The sequence below is a fragment of the Emydura macquarii genome, unplaced genomic scaffold, assembly GCF_026122565.2.
Source record: "Emydura macquarii macquarii isolate MOO-44397 ecotype Brisbane River unplaced genomic scaffold, CSIRO-AGI_Emac_v2 contig_369, whole genome shotgun sequence".
Lineage (NCBI taxonomy): Eukaryota > Metazoa > Chordata > Testudines > Chelidae > Emydura > Emydura macquarii.
Genome location: NW_027130506.1, coordinates 3,818,819 through 3,846,064, shown reverse-complemented (window position 1 = coordinate 3,846,064; position 27,246 = coordinate 3,818,819). Strand labels below are relative to the sequence as shown.

Here is a 27,246-nt window from a genome sequence, read left to right as displayed (position 1 = left end):
AATGTAAAAGCTAAACATGCTTGTTCATGTTGCTGCAAGAAGAATCATAGACATGTGGAGCTGGAAGGGACTTTTAAGAGGTCATCTAGTCCCAACCCTTGCGCTGAGGCAGGATTCAGTGTACCTAGACTGTCCATGACAGATGTTTGTCTAATCTGTTCTGAAAAACCTTCAGTGACAGGGATTCTGCAACCTCCCTAGGTAACCCATTTCACTGCTTAACTATCCTCAGAGTTAGAAAGTTTTCCCTGATTTCCAAGAGCTAACATACAGATCGTGGATTTCAAGTTTTTGATTGTATCAGAGGTATTTACCATTTCAAATACAGAGTTTAATTCTGGAATCACTTTGGCTGTCGTGGTTATTAACATGAGAAGTAACATATTACCATGCACTCTTTGTAGTAGTAAGTACAATAATAGAGGTAAATTTCTAGCTCCGTTGAAGTCAATGGATTTTGACTTGACTTCAACAGAGCCAGGATTTCAGCCCAGTGGCAAGTGTGAGTGCAGGATCATGCCAAGAGACATTAATCGTAGAAATCAGAGAGCGCTTATCAGGTTTTCCCTCTCCCCACCACCTCATGTCACCATTTTAGAGTTGTTTCTCACAGTATGTTTTGCACTGATTCTAGTTGCCTATGCAAGGACAACAAACCTCATAGGTTCTTAAAGATCAAATATAAATAACAGAGCCAGCTCTGTCTCAGTTTTCCTCAGCTTATTTCACTTATGCAACAACCCATAGTGAGCAAAGGATTCAGCAGGTTTGGAAGTTTTAGTACTAATGACAATGACAGATGTTCATCGATCTGCTTGTGCTTTAATCCATTTTTGCTGCTTCTAGTAATAAATTTAGGATATTATTTTGGAGGCAGAATAGTTCCAGAGACTTGTAGTAGTAAAACTTGTTTCCTCATTGATCTTTTCAGCCAGAATCTGACATGCTTACATTGGCAGGCTTTGTAGCTGCAGACTGCCTGCCTGTCCCTCTTCTCTTCCTCATTCATTATTTCATTGTAACTGTGTTCTTTTCCAGGTGCCAGGAGAGAATGAGAAGCACTGGAAACCAGCACTGGTTGTACTGACTGAGAAAGACCTTTTAATATATGACAGCATGCCGCGAATGAAAGAAGCCTGGTTCAGCCCTCTCCATACTTACCCTCTTCTAGCCACCAGGTAGCTTTATACTTTATTGCAGACTCTTCAGTAGTTATTAGCAGTGGCTGAATCTGTTAAGATAAGAGATAGTCATGCACATCACCCTTGAAATGACATGTTTTTAGAACCAAACTTTTTGTTGAGGTCTTGAAATATTCAGTGGGTGTGTCCTTCTCGCCCCTACTTCCAAATTCTGTCCAAGACTGGAATTGCCAAAATATCACAAGGAAGATTATTCCTGCAATACTGTGGGCCAAGAATTGAAATAGAAGTGCTGGAAATCTCATGAGAGAGCCTGTTCCCATGAGATTTCCAACCTAATTTGCAGAACCAGGAGCTTGAAATAAGCATCTACACTTCTGAATGCTTATTCACACTACACCAGGACTTACTACCATGAAGCCAACTTAGTACATTAAACTGATAAGAACAGATTTAAAGTTTTTTATTGAGTAAATGTTTCAAAAAATAACAAACAGGTAACCCATAGAGTTAAAGGGGAAAAGTTATAAAACATCCAGGGACAATATGCAGGTTATCGGGGGGCACGGGGAGTGATTGGAAGTCTGGGGAGAATAACAAGGGATAAGCTGCGGGGTCCTGGATGGGGGGTGATGGTGTGGGCGCTAAGAGATACAAGGGGATATATGGGAATGGGGGAACATTACTAAGTATGTCTGTGGGTTACTTTTGGGGGTGTTTAACAAAGAGAGTAAATAAGTCCATACGAAGTGGTGTGTACTACTCATGGTTGGAAATACGACACCCAGTAGTGTTTCCACAATTGAGCTTTTGGAAGCTCACCTATCACCAAGAGTTATGCACATTTTTGGAATGTTTTCGTTTCAGCATTCTTTGCGTTCCTATTCTAAGTGGTTTGTTCACAGCGTTTCCTTTGTTCTCATTATCTAATCCATCTATCTTTCTATCTAAGGTATTTCTAGGGTTCCCATCACCATACTATTTGAGCACCAGATACCATACCTACTCATCTCTATCAATGCCCAAGCTCTAGCCAAAAGAGATGAGTAGATTCTGAAATGCCTTAACAGGTGGAATGTGTTGGAGTGCCAAAATGCTCCGCATAGCTAATCAAGTCAAACAAATTAATAACACAGATTGTACTATGTGCTTAAACTGTTGATTTAACAAAATGCTTTTATATGGCCATTCCTGAGATAGACATACCAGGCCAGACTTTTCAGTGGTGACTGGTGATTTTGGGTGCCCAATTTGAGGCAATTTAAGAGGACCTGATTTTCTGAAACTGCTGAGCATCTGCCCTCTGAAAATCAGACCCCTTTGATATATTTCCTCCTCCTCCTCCTCCTCCTCCTGCTGCTGCTGCTGCTGCTGCTGCTGCCGCTGCTGCTGCTGCCGCCGCCGCCGCCGCCGCCGCCGCCGCCAGCCTTCTGGCAGCTTTCTCCTCCTGTGCTTCCCCCCCTCCCTCTAGGGAAGGCAGGGTTTAAGTACACCTGGACTAGCCCTTCATTGGGTCCAGGTGTCCCTAATTGCCCTGTAGCAATTATCCTTGCTTGCAGGAACCAGGGCTTTAGGCATTCTTGGGCTCACACTCTGGCCCTGGTATGCCTTTTTGCAGCCCTCTGGCCTGACTTTATCACAGTACATACATCAGGATAATCTAATGAAAGGTATTGAGTGAAAATGGTTTGCAAAGAATGCTGTAGTACCATTTTACATTCTTTTTTAATAGTGAATCATGTAACCCACCTGACAGATCAAAAATAGTGCAAGTTAGGTGTGTTTTACCCAGAGAAACTTACTTAGACATGGATAGAAGTGTGATCTCCTCACCATCCATGTCCATAACATGGAAAAAGAAATCCAACAGAAAAGAAAGACTACCGCATATTTCTTAACCAAACTTCTGCCCTTCTAGTGATCTACTGTATATTTAGACAGAACTAAAGTGCAGTGCCACTCCAAAAATATTCTCACTAATAGGCTTCATATGAGAAATCATTTCCAAACGAATGCGTAGAGCACAGGAAATGCACGCAGCCCATGCCATCAAGTTTTTCCTACAGTGTCCATTTAAAGTATTTTCCAGCTGTGTTGTGGACTTCCTGCTTTGCTTGTGGATCTCACTCCCCATAAATCCCAGACAGAGACACTGGCTTGAGTCAGTGTAGTGCAGTTAAATCCAGAAGTGACACCATCAGAAGTACAGGTGGTCAGACCCACTGGTTTGTTTTTGTTTTTTTTATTTACCAGAATGTGTGCAGTCTGCTGTGCTATGGAGAGATCTGCCCACATTAGTTCCTTACACAGAGAGTCATCGATGGCTTTTGACACTAATTCTAATCATATTTGTCTGCTAGAACAGTCTCAGGGCATGAGAAGAAGTTGCTACTCTCATTTCCCTTGTCTGACTCCAAGCTGGATTATTTTTCAGTGCTGTTCCATTCAACTGGACTAGTGCCAAGTAGCCACAAGTGGCATCACCTGTGCCATGCTCACTAGTTCCTTTTGGCTCTCACTCATTTGGTTGCCTAACTATCTAAGATTTTTGTTGTTCAAATAATTCAATGAAAATTAAATAAAAATTTAACCACAGGGCCAAGGATATTAGAGATCATTTCACCTCAAAGTATCAACACCCTGGGGTAGAGGTCTCAAACTGGGGGGTGCGCAGAATGTATCTGGGGAGGAGGGGCAAGAGAAGCTATAGAGGGAAAAATATTTACTGCAATTTTATCCACATCAGTGAATAACTTGCAAAGCTGATTCCTCCAGACACAGCTGGCGCTGTGCATTTGGACGGATTTCTATTGTGCTTGAATAGCATTATACAAAGTCGTTGCCAGCTGTACGTTGATCTGTTTGCTCTGATATGGTATGCACATTTAAGCATGGACCAGAACCGCAGTTTTGCTTTTGCTCTTATTACAATGGATCGTTGGCTCATTCGCACAACAGAAAGAAAGAAAAAAAAAACAACCCTCAAGTGAAAAAGAAGCCAAAACTGATTCAAGCGAAGCACCACTGCTGTATATATCTGTACATATACTTGTGTTGGGGACATAAGTTACTTCAAACACAAAGAAGGGGGGCACGATCAAATAAGGGAACTTTCTGATGTAGTCAAAGAGAAATAATGTGTTCATTCATGTTTGCACAGTGTTGGTGTAAAGTAAGGGGATCACACTGTACTTTACAACACACTGACAAGTTTACAGTGTACCTCAGGCAAATCCAATAAGAGGACAACAGCTCAAATTCAAGAATCCGTATCTAAAGCTGGATAGGATGTTGCAGCCGAAGGGTAAGAGCTGCAGGACATGCTGACGTTCTGGTACAGTGTACTCTGCAATGTTGCAGCAGCGGGTGGTACATCCGGAAGCTGTGACATTGTATCAGGTTAGCTGGGCCAATGCCACCATGATGTATCATCTGGTCTCCTTGCAACATCTTTCAGTACTGAGGAGGTTTTAGAATGTTGTGGCTCAATGGGGGGAATGAGTCCTGGAAGGGGCAAATGCTAATCTGAAGAAGCTTTAAATGGGGAGGAAAAATTAATCTGTGCCCATGCTCCTTGACAAAACTTTCTGAATACATAAGCATATACATAACATATACATAAAGGGATAAAGGAACTTGCATTATAGAGTGACCAGAGAGCAAATGTGAAATATTGGGACAGTGGGTGGGGGGTAAAAGGCGCCCATATAAGGCAAAGGCCCTATAAAATTGGGACGTCTGGTCACCCTTTTACTTAAGTGAAAAAAACACTAATGATGACTTGTGCTCTAGATGGGGATTTAAAAAAAAAAATCAAGCAATACAAGACACATACTGGATGGAGAGTCTTTCTCTCCTTTTGTACGGGGGATACATATTGTACCAGCACGTAGGTATCACTGTAGCATGTTATGCATATTACAGAGAGCGAGAAATCTTTGCCCAGGGAGCAGAGACTAGAGACACAGCTGTATAATTGTTGCTGCTTTACAATGTTACCTGCTGTGAGCTACACAGACCACATTGTTCAGCTAAATCAAGAGAGGCAGCCAGAACAGTCCACCTCGCTTGAGACTAAGATTAACCACAGGCACGTGGAGGCATGTTGGCAGGACAGTGAAGGGGAGCATTCATTGCTGCTGTCCATGCTGTGCCTGCTGAGGAAATAAAAGGACCACATCAGTCTCTTGGACTCTCAGTTCAGTACTTTGCACACAACGCTGGTTTCACCTTTAAAGAAAGATTAAATGCCAGTATAGTATTTGCCATATTTCTTCCTCATCTCTTTTATTTTTCTTCCAACCTTCAGACTCTGTCTCACAGATGGTCAACTAGCTGAAGGCTTTTGAGGGAGGAGTTGGCCTTCTTTGCACCCTCTTTGGCCCCAGAAAACTAACTAACGCTCTTCAGTGGCTACCTCCATCCCCTAGTGAAGTCAATGGGAATGTTTCCACTGATTTAAGTGGGAGTTGGATTGAACCCAAATGCTTGGAAAATAAGTACCCTTGGAATAATGGTTTAAGTTTTGTCATACAACTTGGATTAGATACAATTTTCAAATGAACTGAAGCTCCATTTTCAGTATTGACTTGGGCACACAAGAGCTTTGGTTCCGTTGACTTTCACTGAGACTTAGGGCATGTGGACGTGAACTATTAGACTGCAGCAAGTTGGGGTGTGAATCTAGCCCTGCCCTAGCCTGCTGTGCTTAACAGTTTATGTTCACCGGACTGTCGCATGTCAACAGTTCATTAATACACTTTGAGCTGGTGCCATTGCAAAGAGGACTAGATTAGGCCACTGTCAGGAGTCATTAAGGAATGTTAGCAGGATGCATACAAACAGTTAGATCACCGCGAGTTAAGTTCCCACCACACCTTGCTGTGGTCAAAGTAGACAAGCCCTTAGGCACCAAGGGCCCAGCTGTTCAAAGGTATTTAGGCACCTAACTCCCACTTATTTTAATGGGAATTGAAGATCTGGGCCCTGGCAACCCCAAGCTACATCTTCACTACAGCTTATGTTGGCGTAATTTATATTGCTCAGGGATGTGAATAAACCAGCCCCCTGAGCGACATAAGTTACACCAACATAAGCACTGGTGTAGACAGCACTGTAGACCGGTGGGAGAGCTTGTCCCACCAACATAGCTACTGCTGCCCGTGGAGGTGATTTTATTATGCCGATTCTCCTGTCGGCAGAGAGCGCCTTCACCAGATATGCTGCAGCGGCGCAGCTGTGTCAGTGCCACTGTGCCGCTGCAGCACTGTATGTGTAGACATGCCCTAAGCCTCTCTTGAAAATGGGACCTAGGGCCGGAAGTCGCTTGGGCGCTTCGGAAAATGTTAGCTCAGATCTTTCAAAGAGTGTGAGTATTGTGATTCTATCCCTCTCCCTGTGTAACATGGATACAATATTGCCTGTCTGCCAGTGATAAATGAAAGTGACTTCTGACAGTGCTGGGACATAGTGGGGAATTCTCATTACAGAAGCAGCAGCTTCTAGGCTAATGGGAAACCTTTATTTCATAAACTCTATTTAAGCTGGCCCATTCAGTAGCAAGGAAGTGCAAACGGGTATTTAAAGAGGAATACAGGCCTCATGTTCCTGATGAGTTCATTGTAGTCCACCTTCAGTATGCTGCCTACAGCAGTGGTCCTATTCCTGATGCTTAAGAAAATGAAGACTGGGAAAATCAATGAGGCAATGCACCTAGATAGTTGTGCAATGTTACACATAGTGAAACTGGCCAAAAAAAAAAAAAATCCGTCAGATCCCATGTGATTTCATTTTATGAAGCCCTAAATGTGAGCACATAACGCCTGGAAACATGCATTTTGCTTATCTGTTTGTGGGTAGGTGGGTGCTCCCTGTTTGAACCTCCCAACAACCTTTTGGCCCAATTAATCCTAAACCAAGTAGCTGCTGTGTCTTTTTTTAAATGTCCTGTTCTTTTTTTTTTGGATTTTGCTCAAAACCCAGTGGGACTCCTAATTTGATTATCTGCCATACAGAGCAAGCGTTCTTTTTTAAAAAAAGCATGCAGTTCATTATTGATGTTGACTGCTAGTTTCATACCTTTGTTAGTGATTAGCCCAACCACTGGCTCATTCTCTAATACCTTTCTGTGCGCTGACTGGTGCAACTTTTCACCTGGAAAGTTTGCAGGCAACATGTTGTAATCTTGGCTGTTCCTATCTTTCAGCTTTTTTATGAGTCCTTGAGAAAACATTTTTGCTAAGATAAAGCATATTTGAAATGCTGCTGAACACTGAACAAGTTCAGTAGCAGATACTTTTGTACAGAGTCTTGTTCAATTTATCTTAGACAATGAGCAGAGGAAGTTGAAGGTGTGATAAGGGATACAGTATTTCTACAGTACTGTCGCAGCAGAATTTCAACCTGTCCTTGTTTGCTTGTCAGTTTGGCACCAGTAGGTTTACATGGATCTATCTTTTTTCTTCTTTTTTTTAATGTTTAATTTTTTCAATATTTCAACACATAAATGCTAGGCATCCACGCAAGACCTAAAAACAACATCAGTCTTTACTTCCAGCTTTGTGTGGAATATGGCTCAGATATAATAGAGAGAAGTTTGAATCGTACGCTGAGAGGCATTGCACTCTGGGATAGCACAGGCGATTGGGAGTCAGAGCTCCTGGATTCTGGTGCTGTCTGAGACTTTTTTTGCCATAATGTGTGTGTTTCAGTTTCCCCGCATTTGTCAAACAAGGATAACAATACTTACCCACATCACAGGAACGTGTGTGACTTAAAAAATGCAATGTTAAATGTTTGTAAAGTGCTGTAGAAGTTAAAAAAAACTCAAAAAACCCTACAATAAAACAGCATTATATATCATAGTAGACATGAAAAAACTGCTAAGTACTAAACTCTAATTTAATATTGGCCATCTACAGATCATTGTGCCCAAAAACTAATACAAAGCTACATTCTGTGTCCTAAATGGTGTTAACTTCGTTGATAGTTAGTGCCTTTGTCTGGAAAGATTCTTGATGCTTTGGAACACAAAACAACAAATAGCTTTTGTTGTTAATGCCAACGCAAGCTTAGACATTTTATAATTGCAATTACTGTGTGTTATGTTTAATTTATCTAGGTTTTTCAAATGTTTCCATCACGGATGTTATCTGAGCACCAAGCTGTTGTGAGTACTCTCCCGTTCCACAAACACTATTTATGTTATATGACTAGATAAATATTCAACCAACCCAAAATGTGAAGAACACTTTCAAACCTGTATTGCTTTCTCCTTTTAGGAGGGTCTGAAAGTTCAATACTGTCTTGCGTCTTCCAGTGAAGTTACATTAGGGGCAAAACTAGGATGAGTAATTGAGCGGGGACAAATTTCCAAAGAGCATAACTGTTCGAGAGCAGGTCTCTTGTGAGAAGTCAGAGGGAGTGTACTATGTAGAAAAGGAATAATGTTACAAGGTTACGTTTTTCAAAGTTTCATGCTCGAATGAGCTGCTAATGACTGAACTTGACAAAGAATTTACATCAATGCCTACTGACATAAATCTAAGCTGAGCAGTTGAATACCTGTTTTGAAAATTCTCCCCATGGTGTGGATGAGAATTTCACTGTCATTGGTGAAGATTTTTCTGTATTGCAACAAAGGCCTGAGATGCTTTTTGGATCATTAAAGTAAAATGTAGACCACAGAGCCCCACCAGCACCAACCCCTTGGTTGGTGCTCCTCATCTCATGGTACTGGGCATGTGTAAAGAACTGAAAAATGCAGACAGTAGACAGGGAGCAATCAGATAAACTGAAAATTTTCATTGCTCTCTAGGGTATGTAAAGAGGGGCATTTTACAGTTACTGTCTATTCTTAATACACCTCATATCAACTTAATCCTGAGCATACTGGTTTACAGTTACCAACATTCTTATGCCCTCTGGTGGCTGCTCTGAGTTCTGGTGAAAAAGCTCTAGAAGAGCTCAGTGCTTCTTAGACCTGTACTGTATACGTGCCCATGTACTTTTCCATATACCTTGGAAAGTCTGTCTTGTTGAGGAACCTTCAAGTGACTGCACTGGCTGGAAGTTGAAGGTTATGCTAATGACCAGCGTCCACTCTATCTCTGTAGTTCTTTGTACAGTGTCCACCACTGAATAACCTTCAGATGACCTCTTTTTACTATGAACGGTGAAAGATGTGCGTGCTAGTAAATGATCTGATGTTCTGTAATGTTGTTAGGAGCATTTGCAAAGTGGATTTGTATATCCCCCTCAAACAAATAACTGCTTTTTACATGAATCAGCCAGTTTGAGCAGCTAAAGGACATGCTCTTTGGCTTTACAAAAAGAACTGGTTGGACTGGCTTTCTTTAATGGATGTCGGGTTTTTCAATAGCCTGATGTTTCCGACACTGTATATCATAGGAACAGCAATAATATGGGCCAAAAGGAAATTTGGGAATCCTTTGTCTCAGACCTAAATACCTCAGTAATGATATCCCACAATATTAATTTCCTGCTGAATACCTGTCTGGTTCATGTCTCACTGCATGACTTTGCAAAGCCTGCTCTCTGATTGGATGTACAATGAGTAGCATTTTAAATAATGTATCTGAAATTCTATTATTCATTTTAGGTAAGAAGATAATGTGGGGGATGAGAAAGTCTGGAATAAATATGGTTCATGGTGGATATGATGTTTTGGTCCTAGGCAGGTCCAACGTATTTTAATGTGTATGTTGCTGCTTGTTTGTGTCTGTCGACATACTGTAGAACCAGTAACATTAGCCCTGCTGTATTATTATTATTATCGATAAAATGTGATGCCATTTTCCTGTAGAAGTGAACTAGTTTTAGGGTTATAACTACACTACAGCATGAATAAACCAGCCCCCTGAGAGACATAAGTTACACCGACATAAGCACTTGTGTGCAGTGCTGTGTCGCGGGGAGAACTTCTCCCACCAACACAGCTTCTGCCATTTGTGGAGGTGGCTTTAGTATGCTGACAGGAGAGCTCTCTCCTGTTGGCATAGAGTGCCTTCCTTCACCAGACTGGCTGAAGCGGTGCAGTTGCAGCGCTGTATATATAGACATGGCCATAGGTGCCTACTGTCTCTGAATATGTGGTTTCCAAATTGAATGACACACACTGTGAGAAGTGCTGTGAAATGCTTATTAGAGCAGTTAATGAACTCTGTCTGCAGCAGAAAGGATGAGATAGAGGACTTGGAAACAGTTTCCTAGTGGACAGTTTCTCATAGGAAATAAACATAGAAGTGTAGGACTGTAAGGGACCTCGAGAGGTCTTCTAGTCCAGTCCCCTGCACTCAAGGCAGGACTACCTATTATCTAGACCATCCCTTAATGTTGTTAAGACCGTGCTCTGTAACTTACTGTTTTATAACAACAGTTTGATTTTGTAAAAGACCCTCTATCTAAGGCTCTCAACCTCCTTACTAAAAATTGTTTGTCGTTGGGGCAGTGTGAAAGTGATTATTATACCAATTGTGCATATTGGAGAACTGAGGCCCAGACATACTGTATGCAGTGTTGTTGTGAAGAGCTCTGTGTAAGATAGAAAGCTGGTCTCTCTCATCAACAGAAGTTGGTCCAACAAAAGATATTACTTTGCCACCTTGTTCTCCAGACATGCAGTCATTTGCCCAAGGGAGTTAGAAGCAGAGCCAGGAATATACCCATGAGTATTGACTCCCAGTCCTCTGCTCTGCTAGTCAAGGGCCAGATGGCCCTTGCAGAGTTTTCACCATATTGTCTCACTAGGAGTAGGGAAGGGAAGAGAGTCCTGCAGAACAAATAGGGAATTCTGTCCTAGATCTGGAGGCCTCCACACAAGGTCTGTTTCTGCCCCTTCCTCCATCGAGTAGCATGGCTGCAATGGAGATGTGCTATCAGCTGTCCTCAAAATCCCCTGCAAAAGATGTGAGGGTGCCAAAACTCAGAAGGGGGCTGTGGAAGTTAATGCCTCAAGCCATGCCTGCGTTACAGGATGCCTGTGGGGTACAGTGATGACCTCTATGGAAGAGGCACACTTCCCCAGCCACATGGGGGGCAGATCTGCACACAGTAACCTGGCCCTACTTTAATTTCTGATGGTTTGTCTTGTCTTGTCTTTTTTAAATCAAAGAAGTTGATCAAAAGCCACAAATGAATGGAAAGTTTCCATCAAGTCAAAGATGGACAAACCTAGGAAACTTTATATCCTGGCAGGAAAGAAATCACACTTTGAGAGGGGTGGGACCGATCCTCAACTAGCGTAAATTGGCCTGCCTCCATTTGTTATACCATCTGAGGATCTGGTCCATTAAGTCTTTCAAAAATCTTCCTGCTATAGGCATCTGGTGGTTCCAGAAACACTTTTGCCTTTATAATTTTATCTATTCAAATGAGTTTGTGTGTTCAGCACTTTCCAAGGGGCAGTGTTTCAGAATAGAGGCGTCTTATTCTCAAATGTCAAACTTCTGTGGCTTTACTTACTTACTTATTTTATAATACACTGTCCTGATTCAGGTACAAAGAATCTTTCTTTAAGGGGTGCAAAAGAAATTGTTAGTTGGGAATTAATATTTAATAGATTTAGGAATTGTTTTACCTTGCAGGTATCAGAGCACTGGTCTTATATATGACATTTATCATTTTATATAACATTTATCATTTACATATGGTGAGATAAAAAGGACACATTTATATTCCTGTTTTCTTTAGTATAAGAATCTTCCTGGTTTCACTTTACCAGTTCTCTGAAGTTTAGTGTTTAACCCTCAAATGATTAAATGTTTCTCTGCATTCATCATTACAACTGAACTGTTGCAATGTCCTTGAATTACTTCTCTACCGTCCTGCCCCCTCCCTTTAAAAATATGGATAATCTCAACGAGAAAGGAGATGTCAATTTTATCTTAACGTGACCTTTTCTGAAATGTAGCTTTTGGGTTAGGTGAACAAATCTTTCTTTGCCACTGAAGATCAGCTGGTCACAGTCTGGAGAAAAGTAGCTTCAATCTTTCTTTATGTACTGCCAAATACAAGAGAAAACTTCAAGGTTACAGATAGCTGGCGCATTTGAATTTATTTGTGCTTTAGTTGTTTAAGGAAAAATATACACAAGATGGTACTTGGAACTGGTCCTTAGATATTTTGTAGGAGTCTGTTACCTTTATTACCTAACACCATTTATTGTGAAGGCAGGCTGCAGATTTTTAAGTTTTATTTGAGATACATTTTGCCACTGGAAGGAAGAGGTTTCTATAGATATATATAATGTTATCTGCATTGGCACTCAGATCTCTGAAGCAAACCATATAGTTTAGGGCCTTAAACATTAAGGCCAAAGTCAGGCGCACAATTATGGAGCTAATTTTTATGCACAACTGCCACAATCCCTGAGGCAAATTGAATATTTTTACCCTCACAGATGGACATTTAGACATCCTGTCATCCATTTAGACATTCTGTCGCTCCTTTGCATGTGCCATTTGCTTTAATTGTGAGGCAGATTAGGTGCTCGCAGCACTGTGCTTTCCATGTTTTGAAAATCAGGCCCAGCAAGTATGATTTCTAGCCCAAATAAAAAAGAGCTAGGATCTTATACAACCCTGGGTGTCTGATGTCCTGATCCTGGAAGAACTGTCCACATCACAAAAGCCACCCCCCACAATTGGCACTATTCGCTACTCTTCTTGGCAGCCTCAACAAGGATGTCAACTCTGAGTGGGCTTGGAATCGAAGTTACTCTCTGTCCCACATTCAGGTCAGTGTTAAGGACTCTCGCCCTGCTTCTGCCCATTCTGCAACTGCTGTGTGGATAAACAGAGGCCTTCTGTTTTCTAGGCTGTTACTCTAGCATCTTTGGCCAGCACTAAATTCACTCCATTGCATACACATTTTGCGACATGAAATTCCTAGCCGTCTGAGCAGCATCAAGCAAGGCAAACATGTTATTTTATTTTTAAATCCAATTTCAGGTTGGTCCATCCAGGTCCAGGTAAGGGATCCCCACAATCTGCAATGGATTTATCTTTTGCAACGCGCACCGGTACAAGGCAAGGGATCGAAACACATCTCTTCAGGACAGAGACTAGCAGAGACCTCTCACTGTGGACAAGGAACATAGTGCAGGGCTGCCACAACTCAGCTGAGCTCATCACGGAAATCACAACCTGTGAGTAACACTTGCAAGTTCTTCTTCTTTACATTGAATCACTTTGGCTTTTGTCCTTAGGCCAGTTTCTTAGTACGAGAATCAAAATACTGGATCTGTGATCATTAATCCAGGATCAGTTCTTGGAGAAGTTTATTGGTTTCCCCAAGCTATTTCCACTAGACTTGGCTGAGATTTCAGAATGTAGACAAAATGTTTTTGTGAAAAGTTCACTGCTGCTTTTGCTGCCAGCTCTTAACTTCTATGGTAACTGTGGGAAGCTGTGTGGTTTCAGGCCCCCTATTGTGTCATTCTGACTTCTATTTTGCTCTTTTCCACCTCATTCTGATATGAGTCTAGCAGCTGATAATGCATTCCTGCCCTTGGGAAGTGATTGTCATGATGAGAAAGGAGAAGCTCCTGCTTCTGCTATGTTTCCATGTCAAAGGCCCACAGTTCTGTGACCCACGGAAGGAACATCCTCCTAGAGTACGAGGAGACACTGGGGGAGGGAATAAAGGTTCCTGGTGATCTAGGTGGAGCACCAATCTGCAAAGAGGCGTGGAGAAGATGAGCACCATAAATGTCCAAAATTCACAAATATATATTAGCCATTGACCCATCTTGACCTTCACTTTTTAAAATAAAAAATGGGGGGCAGTCTAATAATAATGGGTGCAAACCACCGCCTCCTTTAAGACAATCTCCCTTCCTTCTGTTGTATAATTTATATAAAAGATGCAAGCAAGATTGAGTGACCGAGCAGAGCAGTCTCTCTTCTTAGGGCTTGTCTACATGGGGAAAATGGCATAGCTATTCTGGATTAACTCCCTGTCTGGGTGCTCTCGTTCTGGAATAAGAGTGTTCACATGAGGAGTTATTCCAGAATAGCAATAGGGCTTCAAATCACAACTCGCCTTATTCCAGAATAACATCCCCAGGTGGACAAGCCCATATTATGGCCTTCTGGCTGAGCCCATTCATCCCACCACCCACATTTGTTGGTGTGTCTTCTTATTTGTCCAAAGGTGTGCAATTCTCACTGTTCAGACCCCATCCCCCAAACCTGTAAAATCCTTGTTTTGTGATCCCTTTACCATCTCACTCTTTCCTTTAGTCAACGCTGGTAAAACTGGGGACTCCATCAATTCTATCTGAACATCTGAGTCTCATCTGGCACTCATTCCCTGAGCTAACCTAAAGGTTAAATCAGCCATGCTACAAAATTCCTGCTGTAATAGGCTACTGGTTACAATGATCAGGGCCTTTTTTCAATTACCACGAAACTAATTAGTACTCAAAAGCATCTTCATCTTTGTTGAAATTCTTCAGTGGTTCCCTGTGCAGATTTTTACTTTTGATGCTCATTTTGTGCTTGAAAAGCGAGGCTGTCTCTTTGAGTATATGTTTGGGAAGCAGGGGATGCTACCTGAATCTTAAGTGTAATGAAATTTTATTTTGTACCTTGGCATTCAGAGATGCACACAAACATGAAGGGTGAGAGGAATACAGTCAAAGGGAATGACTTTTTATTTACTCCCCAGAACACCCAAATAATTCATTTAAATAAATATATTTGAATCCTGTTTTGGAGCTGTAAAGCAGAATGAATTCCAGTAGTCTTTCACAGTCTGCAGGTGTAAAACAGGGATTTGATTAATTTACTGTATCAAATGTGACTATATCAAATGCGAAATTTCACAAGGTATCAGTCAGATCTCAGAGTGCTGCCTTTCATAGTCCTTCTCCAAAACTCTTCAGTCTAGTCTTTTAAAAATAGCATTTTGTTTTAATGCTAAGTGGTATAAACAACTGTTCTAATATCAGGGCACATCTACACAACAGCTTCAGCTCTGATTTTGTGACCAATGACAGGCAGAGTTACCTTAACTGTTTACAAGTAACACAGCTACGGCTTGGTCTACACTACAGAGTTAGATTGACATAAGCCAGTTTATGTCAACCTAATTACGGGGGGGAACAGAAGGCTCCAACTGTGAGCTCCATCCCAGGCTCACAGCTTAGGCTGTCAGCCCCTGGGCAGGGGGGCCTCCAGCTGTGAGCCTCATGTCCAGCTGGGCAGCAGGGCTTCAGCTGTCAGTACTCCACAACGCCCCACTTCAGTCGGTGGAAGCGCTCTTGGTGAGGACGCACAACAGAAGCAGCATCGTGTTCATGTGAACCACCCCTTTAATTACTGTGGTGGCTGTATGTCGACTTAATTTTGTAGTGTAGACAAGGCTTCAGTTTACATCTACTCAGCTGCCTTTCTTCCATCCACACCCAATGCTCTGCCTAGCTCTGTCTTGGCAAGGACATTCATGTCAGTTTGATCCACAGTGCCTCTGTAAGGAATAGTGTCCTGAGGAGATACCCATGAAGTCAGATCAGCTGCTCACGTGGCAATGCATTCAGAAGTGTCCTAGTGGAGAGAGGGCGCCTGTTGGGAGAAAGGAGGACCAGCCAAACCAGTTACTCAGACACAACTCAGGGTCCCGGCTGCACTGCATAAAACAAACTCACGTGAAACACTTATGGAGAGGATTGTAGAGAGAGGTTCGAACTAGAACATGTAGATACCTTTGAATAGTTAGGGACAGAGTATGGAGCAACTGATCTCGTATTGGAGGTCAGGGGAAGACACAGCATCCTGCAGGTCCATAAGGGGCTTATTTCTAAGTAGAACTTCAGGCAGAGAAAGGTAAAGAGTGTATTATGCAGATGTCTATGCCTCTTGAGCAAGGAGTCAGCCATTCAATTAAGTATTTACCTATAAACAGCTAACGAGTGGCATTGTGGAGGTAGCCAATAGCCTGGCTTGCTGAGCCCAGGAACAGCAGCCGAAGCAGTAAACAGAACAGAAGGAACAAAGGATTTCACCCGCTCTCGATCCCTGAGCAAGAACAAAGGAGGAGGACGGGCTTTGCATATGTCCTAATGGAAATTCTGTTTGCCAACTAGATCCAGTTAACTTTCAATCCGATTTTGGAACAGAGCAATAGCTCTGTTGCTGCACTGGTTCCTGGGGCAATTCACCCTCCTGTAGAAGTCAGAGACCAACAGAAACCAAGAGAACCCGTTAAAGGACTGTAGTGAAACCTACTGGAATTTCCATGAGAGTTTGTAGTATGTGTGCATGTCTATTATATCTCTCTCTCTCACACACACACTCTCTCTCTCTCTCTCTCACACACACACACACACACACAACTATATATGTTCAAGGAAACTTGGTGAAAGCCAGTTTAGATTGCTAAGGCATAGTGACTCTGAAATACAGAATAAAGCCCCGTAAGTAATCTCTCATTCCAACACACACCGTCCAACCCTTTAGCTACTCATCTCCAATCACCAAACTCATGCCCACACAATTTTAACTCTAGTTGTTTCAGAAAAGTGGCTTCAATTCCTGTCTATAAAAGTATAAAGATAGCGTTTGGAAGAGGTTTAAAGCAGGTCAAAATATGGAAGTAGACAGGGTGACTGTTTGCTTTAAAAGGTATTTGCCTTGTTAATGTTGTAAATAGAGTGGATAATTTGCCATAGAAATGAATGGCATTTTACAAATATAAGCTTCTCAAGGGCACGGATCCCATAATCTAAATTTTGTTTTTCATGTTTAGCTTGCACCTACAGAAACCAGGAGTGCCGTTTGATCATCCATTATGAACATGGATTCTCTCTCAGAGTTGAACCACAAGACGGTGCCTTGTCTAAAACAATTGTACAGTGTCCCTATGAAAAACTAAAAATGTCTTCAGACGATGGGATTAGGATGCTTTATTTAGACTTCGGAGGCAAAGATGGAGAATTTGTAAGTACTGCATTTAGCTGTGGGAATGCAGGTTACCATTTGTGCATGCAACTATTACAAGCAATTATTCTTGCATGTTTAGCATGACAGTGTGCTCAATGGAGCTGATTTTCCTTGAATTCATGGTTTGGGACAGGCACTTATAAACCTAGGTAACATAGATTAAATATACATGCAGAAACAATTCTTGGGTGCCACGATTTCTAGTAATCAAAACATAAACTGTTGAATTCCTAAAATAATGTTGGATGTCTACTAAAATGTATAAAGAAATTGGCAAAACCTCTTACCACAATTACGTAGGTATGATCTGTTCTTAAATAAAAATAAGGTAGGGAGAAAACGGTAAAACCATGCAAAGAAGAAAGAAAGAATTCCTGTATCTAGGGACAAATTGGATTGCAGGGTCGCCAGACACTTCAGAGTTTTGCATTTATATACATCAATCGGTAATCACTTACAAAAAATGCAAACACTTGTTAACTAAGGGGCTGATTTCCAAACATGCTCAGTGCCCACTGTGATGCTTATGGCTAGATTTTCAAAAGAACTTAGCCACCAATCTGTTGTGCACTTTTGAAAACCTGGCCATTTATTTTGGTGCCAAACGAGTTTTAAGCACTTCTGAAGATCTGGCCAAAGACGTAGGTGTTAAGTTTTTTTGAAAATTCTGTTCTATGCGTCCAGTCCTGCAAAATGCTGAGTGCTTGCTTTATCCAGTTAAGTTACTGTGAGTTGAAGGCGCTCAGTGCCTACCAGGATCAGGCTGTAATATTGCACTCCAGTGCCATCGACCTGCAACACAATAGGAGAGAGAGGCTTAGAAAGTCACTTTCTATACACACACGCTGTTCCCATTATTTGAATGTCGAATAAGAGTGGAAATAAATGGCCATATAAAATATAGTGCCAGTGTTCCTGGCTTTATGAATTCCTAACCTCAGACGTAAAGAACCGTATCAACTTCAAGAAAGTACAGAACAGAACTTAGGCTTGTTTCAAGGGTAGAGACTGTGGGCTAGATCTACAAAAAGGATTCTGACTCAGCATGGTAGCACCTAGTCTTTAGATGCCCTTCCACCTAGTGGAACCCACAGCCCTAAGTTCAATGTGCAGGTGCCATATATAATGCATGTGGAGTTAGGTGCCTAGGAGTGGGATTCACAAAAGCCAGCAGGCTCAGCAGAGAGCTGCCTAAGCTAGCCAACAGGAAATACTGAAGAGAGTATTAGGACACACCCTTCAAAAAAGATTAGGCAGGGTTCATGGTTCTCCATTCAGGGTTCATAGCCATGAACTCTCTCCTGGCGTAGGGCACCTAAGACAGGTCAGCCCTTTCTCACATAAAAAACAAGAGACCCCTCCGCCCCCGCTATTGCCTATTCCATGGTGAGACTCCCCACCGCTATTGTCTATTACACGGTGATGACACCTTATACTGTATTTTTCATTAGTTTACATGTCTATTCTATGTAGAATGAGGTCTAGCATCGAAAATAGAATAGCCATTGTTGCTATAGCATGACCAATGGGATACAAAACATTCAGTCTGCTGTTGCAGGTGAAGTGAAGAATCTGTTTTCCTTCTGGCTTGACTGGCAGTTATTAAGGCACTGCCCCTGCAGAACAGCCAATTGCCATCTTTACCCCATTGGCTAGTTAAAAGATGGTGCACGCTGAATCCTCCATCTATAGCTGTTAGGGTACAAAAGTCTGTGATATAAATGCAGGATCATAGAAGATTAGGGTTGGAAGGAACCTCAGGAGGTTATCTAGTCCAACCCCCTGCTCAAAGCAGGACAAACCACAACTAAATCATCCCAGCCAGGGCTTTGTCAAACTGGGCCTTAAAAACCTCTAGTTTTTCCTAATATTCAACCTAGACCTCCTCCTCTGCAACTTCAGACCATTGCCCCTTGTTCTGTCACCTGCCACCACTGAGAACCAGCCTACCTCCATCCTGTTTGGAACCCCCCTTCAGGTAGTTGAAGGCTGCGATCAAATCCCCCCCTCACTCTTCTCTTCTCTTCTGGACATTAAATAAGCCCAGTTCCCTCAGCCTCTCCCTGTAAGTCATGTGCTCTAGATCCCTAATCATTTTCATTGCCCTCTGCTGGACTCTTTCCAATTTGTCCAAGTCCTTCCTGTAGCGGGGAGCCCAAAACTAGACACAATATTCCAGATGTGGCATCAGCAGTGCCGAATAGAGGGGAATCATCACTTCCCTCAATCTGCTGGCAATGCTCCTACTAATGCAGCCCAATATGCCACTAGCCTTCTTGGCAACAAGGACACACTGTTGACTCATATCCAGTTTCTTGTCACTGTAACCCCCAGGTCCTTTTCTGCAGAACTGCTGCCTAGCTCGTCGGTCCCCAATCTGTACCTGTGCATGGGATTCTTCCATCCTAAGTGCAGGACTCTGCACTTATCCTTGTTGAACCTCATCGGATTTATTTTGGCCCAGTACTCCAATGTGCCTAGGTCACCCTGTATCCTATCTCTGCCCTCCAGCATATCTACCACTCCACCGAGCTTAGTGTCATCTGCAAAGTTGCTGAGTGTGCAATCTACCCCATCCTCCACATCAATGAGAACATATACAGAGAAACAAGTATTTTAGAGACCCAGCCTGCTCATATTGAAGTTGAGTTCGCTATTAACTTCAAGAGTAAGAACAGACCCTTAATGGAAAGTAACATATGTCTATCGATGCCTCTTACAGATGCATGTGACAAATTATATTCTGTATATAGTGAAATCAATTTTAGACCCCTACTTGTGGACTGGAAAAGGCAGTTGCCTTGAGCATGTTGGTGTTAGTATAAAGCTGAAATCAAACCGTACAGTAAACATTTGGAAATCGTTCTGAAGCCAGTTTACCTAATACAGGCAGCTTCTTGTTTAATTTTCACTGAGATGCTGATACACCCTAATCTCTTGCTGAGCTGAATTATTCACTCAATCCCACTTTTTTATGGCTTTTAAACTCAGTTCAGTATTTTTTTATTGCTATAGTACTCAGAATGGATTTTGTGTGATCGCCTACATTAGGAAGTTCAAATAGAAGCATGGGGGAGACTATTGAAATGTTCTGCAAATGTAGTTAGATACTTCATTCATTGTAAACACATTGCACCTTTTCTGCTGTTGCTCTGCCATCAGGCTCAGATGCATACAGATTTTATTTTTTGCACTTGTAAAGCAGAATAAATTAAACAAAAGAAAGTAGAATTAAGGCAGTTTTTGAAATATTTTTTTTCAGGCTATTTGCTTTCTTAATGTTGAAAGGCATTTTGGGATGTGCCGTGGGGAGTCAATTTAATTCAGTTTGCTAAAGCTATGCAAAACTATGCCCTTTCAAACCTCTACCTCACACTGAGTCTTGACGCTATGGTTCAATGCATTAACTAGTCTCAGACAATGTTCTCAGTTAGTGAACACAGATAGACTGTTTGAATTGCTACACCCTGCAAACCTCAGGCACGTACCCTCCCTTTCACTGCCCAAAATGTGCTCCCTAACCCTCCCCTTGCCCTAAATGAGGTAGGGCCAGCTTGCATGCAGTGTTCATTCCAGGCTAATAGAGACAAGGTGGGTGAGGTAAGAGGCGGTTACTTACCTGTAACAGAAGGTTCTTCAAGATGTGTGGGCCCTATTTGCATTCCAAACGTGGGTGCGCATGCACGCCATGAGCCGGAAGGTTCTCTTAGCAGTGTCCATTGAGCTGAGGGTCAAATTGGCTGTGCGGATTGACACCTCTCCAGTATCCTTCTTACTGCTGAGTAGTCCAGTCCACAGCAGAGGGGACGGAGGGTGGGTATTGGAATACAAATAGGGACCACAAATCTCGAAGAACCTCCAGTTACCGGTAATTAACTTCCTCCTCTTCTTTGAGTGAGGGTCACTATATGTATTCCAAAGGTGGGTGAGTAGTGAGCAGTAATCAGCGTGGAGACGGGTACAAGGATGTGAGGCAATGTAGTTTGTAGTACAGCACGTCCTACAGCAGCATCCACAGTTGCTGTGTGGGTGATACCATAGTGGGATGTGAACGTTTGTGGGGCTCCACGATGCATGTCTTGTCATGAGATGTCCACTAGGCAGGCCGATATGGCTGCTTGCGCTGGTGCAGAGTGCGCTGTGATTCCATCACGTGGTGGTATGGTGGATAACATGTCGCGAATGTAACCAGAGACCCATTTGGAGATTCGTTGGGAGGAGGGGCTTGGCCCTTGGCTCGCTGGGAAGGTATTGAGACCTTTCATGAAATGTACGGGGGTAGGGTTTGTAAATATGGAGGTGCCATCCACTGGAAGGAGAAAGGCAGTGAGTGCTGCCAGGTAGACTTGTATGGAGTGAGGGCAAGGCCTGACATTTTGAGCTCGAGAAGGTAGACAAGAATGATAGGTATGGATACCATACTCCGTGGGTAGTGCTGATGGTGAGCCCCTAAGGTGAAATGTTTCCATTTAGCTCGGTAGCATGCTCTAGTGGGTGCTCTCCTGCTTTGGTTAAGGATGTGTCCCACTAGGGTCTGTCCACTCCCAAGCTCCATCCAAAAGCCAGGCCGTGAGGTGAAGCAGCCCCTGACAGGGATGCCGGCTCCAATCTCATGTGACAAGATCCAGGAGTGTTCAGTGGTGGAGTGGTGTGTGGGTGGAGAGTCTGAGGAGGTCCGGGAACCAGAGGCAATACAGGTACTCACAGAGAACGAGTGGGGCAAGAGGCACAGTTCTTAAAGCCTGAGATCTGGGGCATAGTCCCCTATGGGGAGGGGGGAAAAGTTCCCCAAACTGGGGGAAAAACTGCACTAACTATCTCTGAAGAATAACAAGTGTGGAACACTAAGATCAGCCCTATATAACTATATACAGGAAATGAAAGTAGATCACTCTCTTAGAAAGCTAAGAGCGTGAATGAACAGGGGTTCAACTCAGACAATGTAGCACTAAGAGTGAACTAGACGGTCATTGGCCTTCATGGCCTATTATACTCGTCTGCGAGCACAAGGGGATGCATGATGCATGTGTGGGTCAATGGACACTAAGAAAACCTTCCGGCGCATGGTATGCATGCACACCCGTGTTTGGAATACATATACGGACCATAATTCGAATAATTTCTTTTTTTGGACCAACTTCTGGCAGTGAGAGAGAAGCTTTCGAGCTTACGCAGCTTTTCTTCAGGTGTTTCCCAGACTTGAAGAAGAGCTCTGTGTAATCATGAAAGCTGGTCTCTCTCACCAACACAAGTTGGTTCAATAAAGATACTACCTCACCCACCTTGTTTCTCTAAGGCAAGCTTATCAGTCAGGGAGTTTCTGCATACTTCTACCCTAAAGTATCCCCAGGAGTTAGTTTAGTTTTTGCCTCCCTTGTTTATATTCACAATACTTAGGAGTTTAATAATTACTTGTTTAGGCTTGTTCAGCAGTTACTTGTTCAGGCATGTCTCATCTTATGCTCATGTCAGCTAAGCCAGCTCTACAGGAACCTGTAGTGTTCAGTTTCTAGACCCATCAAAAGCAAACTCTGCAGCTCTAGGATTTTTTTGCAGAGCGCCAGCATCATTAATTACTCTTAATGACCTCTGTATTTGGAACAAGACAAAGATGCAGTGTGATGGATATGATAAAGTGCTGTTTCTTTTATCTGACTGCTTAAAAATATTAGAAGGTAATAAATCTAGTAAGTAATCTGCAAATGACTGCTAGTTTTATCAATGCTCGGTGATCTGAACAATCACTAACTCAGTCTCTTTTCAAATTTCAGCAACTGGACCTTCATTCTTGTCCAAAGCCAATTGTGTTCATCATTCATTCATTCCTTTCAGCTAAGATTACAAGACTTGGTTTGGTAGCGTAAATTACATCTATTTTCTAAAAGAAAAATGAAGCTGCCATGCTAATCTGAAGTACAATCAATAGAAGACACCTGTAGCTGCTAGCAATGTACAAAAGATTGGAGCTCAATTCAGGGACTTCAACTGTGGTGATTCTCCGAAGCCAGCCTTCATTTTGATCAACTACAAAGGAGGCAAACGCAGAAAAGCACCAACAGATTTCAGACTCAGAACAGTCATTTAAATCACTGTCAATTGCAGGAGACAATAACGTAGCTCTTCGTAAATAATGGCAAAAATGGAATTTTAAAATGTTAGTAATTTAAAACTACATACTGTACAGTGGAAATGAGAATAGTACTGTACATATAGACATTTCAAAACCATAAATCGTGCCTATTTCAGTGTATTGGTTTATATAGAGTAAGGTAAGGGCTAAGCAGATGTGATTCTGGGCACTTATTTTTGATTCAGAATAAGGCTTGATTTTTTTTCTTGTTTTTTAATACTATGTCAAGTGGAGGCTTTACCATGAAGATATTGCCTCACCTAAAAAAAAAAATCAGTAAAATATTACTTTCATCTCAATTTATGTGCTATTTAAATGAATTGCTCTTCCATATGAAGGAGCCATGATAGGTTGCTTTAATACCCCTGCAGGTATGTTGTGTGTGTGCTCATACTCCAGGAGGGTGCTCTAAAGCAGCAAAGAGATCCTCAGTGAACAGCCCAGCACTCAAATCAGGGCATTGAGGGTATTTTCAAATGGTCCATATGTAATGAGCATATATACACGTTCCTGTAGCGGGTGCCAAAGCAGCAGTAGTTCTGTGCCATTTATTGAATAGCCTGTTAACCACAAGAGAGCACAAAGGGGCATGTTCAAGTGTCCTTAACTTACAACCACACGGTAAACTTTTTAAAAGAACTAACGTAACTTAAGAGCCTAAGTCCAACTGAAGGTCACTTCAAAATTGGAGTTATGAGCTTTTGAAAATTTTACCCAGAAAACAAGTTACAGTGCCCCACTTAACATTGTGATCTATTATGTCTTGCTGCTAAATCAGCTAAATTGAAAGAGATTTCATTAAGAAACATATATGTAGATCTGTAATAATTCATTTAAAAATGCATTTGAGATTCAAAAAGGGGCCTGAGAATGTGGTAGGGGTGGAATGAAATACTGTTGATCATGTAGAATTTATACCACTTTTAAACTATAAACAGAACTAACTATTTGAAATAGATATTCATAACTTGTTGACACTAAAGCCACATTTTGAAAGCCAGGATTTTTAAATGTATTTCTTTTAAACTTTACAGGTAAAATAAGTTTTAATTTATATGTCACTCAACTGGCAGAGAAAAAAAAATCACACATACTAAATAATGAAACAGTTTGATTCCATTTTAATTGTTTTCAGTTGAGATCTTGAGCACAGTAAATAAGTCATAAATCTGTTTCCTCATATATAAAGGATTGATTTATGGTGGTTTTAATACATATGCTAATTAGTAATAGAAAAATACTCATTTAAAAATAATGTTAAGGAAATGCTGGGCTGAATTCTCAAACACTGTACTGTACTTACAAAACATTACACCTGAAAAAGAGGATCATTTTGGAGCAGTATACAAATATTGTTATTGTCACAAAAACCCTGGAAGGAATTTGCCTATCTAGTAATGTTATTTTCTACCTTAATAGCACTTACGTAAGGAATTAAAACTTATTTTATGCCAAAAATAAATAAATGTAGAAATAAATAAATAAATGTAAATAAAATAAATAAAGTAATTTGCTAGTATTTTCCAAAACTGTATTTCTAAGGCTATATCTACACTACTGCCCTGATAGAGGCACAGCTGTATCACTGTAAGGTCTCCTGTGTAGAAGCCGCTTTATGCTGACCTGGGAGAGCTCCCCTGCTGGCACCATTAAAATACACCCAATGAGCAGCAGTAGCTATGTTGGCAGGAGAGAGTCTCCCACCGCCATAATGCTGTCCACACTTGTGCTTTTGTTGGTGAAACTTATGTCAGTCAGCCGGGTGATTTTTTTCACACCCAACCGACAAAAGTGCTAGTGTAGACAAACTCTAACTTAATCTATCTAAAATTGACACTCATGTGGTGGATCTTTGATCATTTCTGATTTAGGTATACATGACTTTAAGATGATCTCTTTTGGGAAGCCAAATGTAGGGTTGGGCCTTTGCATAGGCTTTTACTGAAATATGGTTCTATGATCAAAGTGTATCAAAAAGTAAATGCCAAGGTGTGTGAATTTAACAAAGGAGGCATCTCCCTTGATACCTCTAGATCACCCAAATGCAAAGTGTTTTTTGTCCAAGTACAAAACGTTTATGAATTTGGACCCATGTTCCTATAGAAATTCCAGAGATTCAAGCAGCAACTTGTGTACGGTGGATTAAGAGTCAATACATATGTAAATTATAGTGCACTATGTCCTTAAACACTTAAAGTCACTGGAATGTTATACAAACATGTATGTTCATTGTAAATAATCAGAATTCATATTAGTATCAATAATTAAATTACATGGTATGTAATCTAAGGTGCTCAGTACTATCTGAAGTATAAGTGAATGACAAATAGTTTGCAAAGAAAGCTCATATTATATATTTATAGACAAATTAAAAATGATGGTAATTACAAATGTTATTTCTTCATCATTTACAGATTTTGGACTGATTCATAGCAGTATGGGGTTGACAAAATATGGGCCTACTCCACATTTATAAGAGTATAGTTTATATTTTAGAGGAAAAGACCATATTTAATAAAAGTCATTTATTGGATTTTTGTGAGGTGAGCTTAATTCATACATTATAGGCTATTTAGAATTCTGTACTTACAGCATTTCTGGTTTCAGGGGACATTACATTTAATTCTTAAATAATTACTAAAATGTAATTTCATTAAAAAAACCCTATTCAGCTGGTTAAAAGTGTATTATATTTATAGTGAGGACAGTATTCTTCAGGCATGGTTTTTAAACTGGAAAGAAAATGCCCTATTAATGGTGTCAGCATTTTGTTTGGTGGCCTATGAAATGAGCTGAGGCTCTCAGTCCAGTTCCTAGTGGACAACTAACCAAATCATAATATGTACCTCTGTTGGCTCTCTCTAGTCACCAAGGACCAAAAGGAAAAGGAGCTGTACTGTCTGGGGATCATTCAAGGCAGGTGTGCAGCAGCAGGGGGATACCTGCCGTGCCAAGGTCTATGAGGTGTTACTCCAGTACCTTTCACAAGCCCTAAATTCACTTTGTTTTCCTCTAATACAGTTCCTGCAGTGTGTGTCTGACTTGGTGGTAGCAGCAGTGTAGTGAGAGTGGACAAATCACTGCATTTGAACACTTCGTCTTTAGTCAAAACAAGTGGCTGGTGAAAGAGGATTTGGTTTCTTCTCACCATTCAAGTTCTCAAATAATGCCTTAAATAGAAAAACAAACACTTGTCTTTAAAGGCTGTTCATTTAATTAACTGTAGTGCCGTGTCAGAGAGAAAGCATTCATAGTCTAGTTTGGAGTATGCTAGAACAGCTTTCCCAGGCAGAAATTTGAGGGGAAGGAAGGGCCTTTTATTAACATATGATTTGTGCATGATGAACTTTAACTCTAAAAAAAATTCTTTAATTGTAAAACCCTGTATAGAAATATCACTAATATTAGCAAGAATGAAGCATATATACAGAAGAGATGTTTTCAGACAACTACTGCCATCTACACTGATAAAACTGATCTGATCTGTTAAGGAAACATACTGACTCTTTTATGAGTCCTTCTTGTCCTTGGGAAATACAATAATGAAGAATGTGGCAAGATAATGCAAGAATCTAATAGTCCCCCCACCCCCTTTTCCCACAGAAAGGAATAAGAGTCCGTTTCACTGTAATAGGATGTCGGCAGGAGTTGCTCACTTAAAAAGACCTTTTGAATGTAGATGGATGCTTTGTACTTAAAAGTAACTAGCATTTTTCTTAAGTGTTCATTGTAAAATAATGAAAAGCCTTTCTATGCATTACCACACACCATTAGTCCAAATTGTTGTCAAATAATGAAACTACTGCTTGCTCTCTCTCTATGAAAGCAAGCATTCCTATTTCTTGAAGGAAATGGAGTCGTGTTTATTTTCACATGACTTGTCATTTTTCTGGGCCCAGCTGGCTTCAAATAAAGTTTTGCCTGACTAAGGACTATAGGATCACACCCCTTCTACTCTATTGTAAAATGATGTTCTTTGTGATGGCATATCAATGGTCCATTCTTGCACCCT

The 27,246-nt window shown here is 41.3% G+C and overlaps 1 protein-coding gene across 2 annotated transcripts in view; it reads left to right on the top strand.

Annotated features, from left to right (window-relative positions):
- The window catches only part of SNTB1 (syntrophin beta 1), a 150,265-nt gene extending 124,498 nt beyond the window's left edge, over positions 1-25,767 (top strand). The window contains exons 4-8 of one of the 2 annotated variants that reach the window (XM_067530917.1): positions 1,039-1,178; positions 8,263-8,310; positions 13,112-13,308; positions 16,911-17,101; positions 22,876-25,767. In XM_067530917.1, coding sequence (XP_067387018.1) covers positions 1,039-1,178; positions 8,263-8,310; positions 13,112-13,308; positions 16,911-17,101; positions 22,876-22,968 — 669 coding nt within the window. In that variant the 3' untranslated portion in view covers positions 22,969-25,767. The remainder of the gene's footprint in view (positions 1-1,038; positions 1,179-8,262; positions 8,311-13,111; positions 13,309-16,910; positions 17,102-22,875) is intronic. The other variant, XM_067530919.1, reaches the window with a different exon arrangement.
- The last annotated feature ends 1,479 nt before the right edge of the window (positions 25,768-27,246 follow it).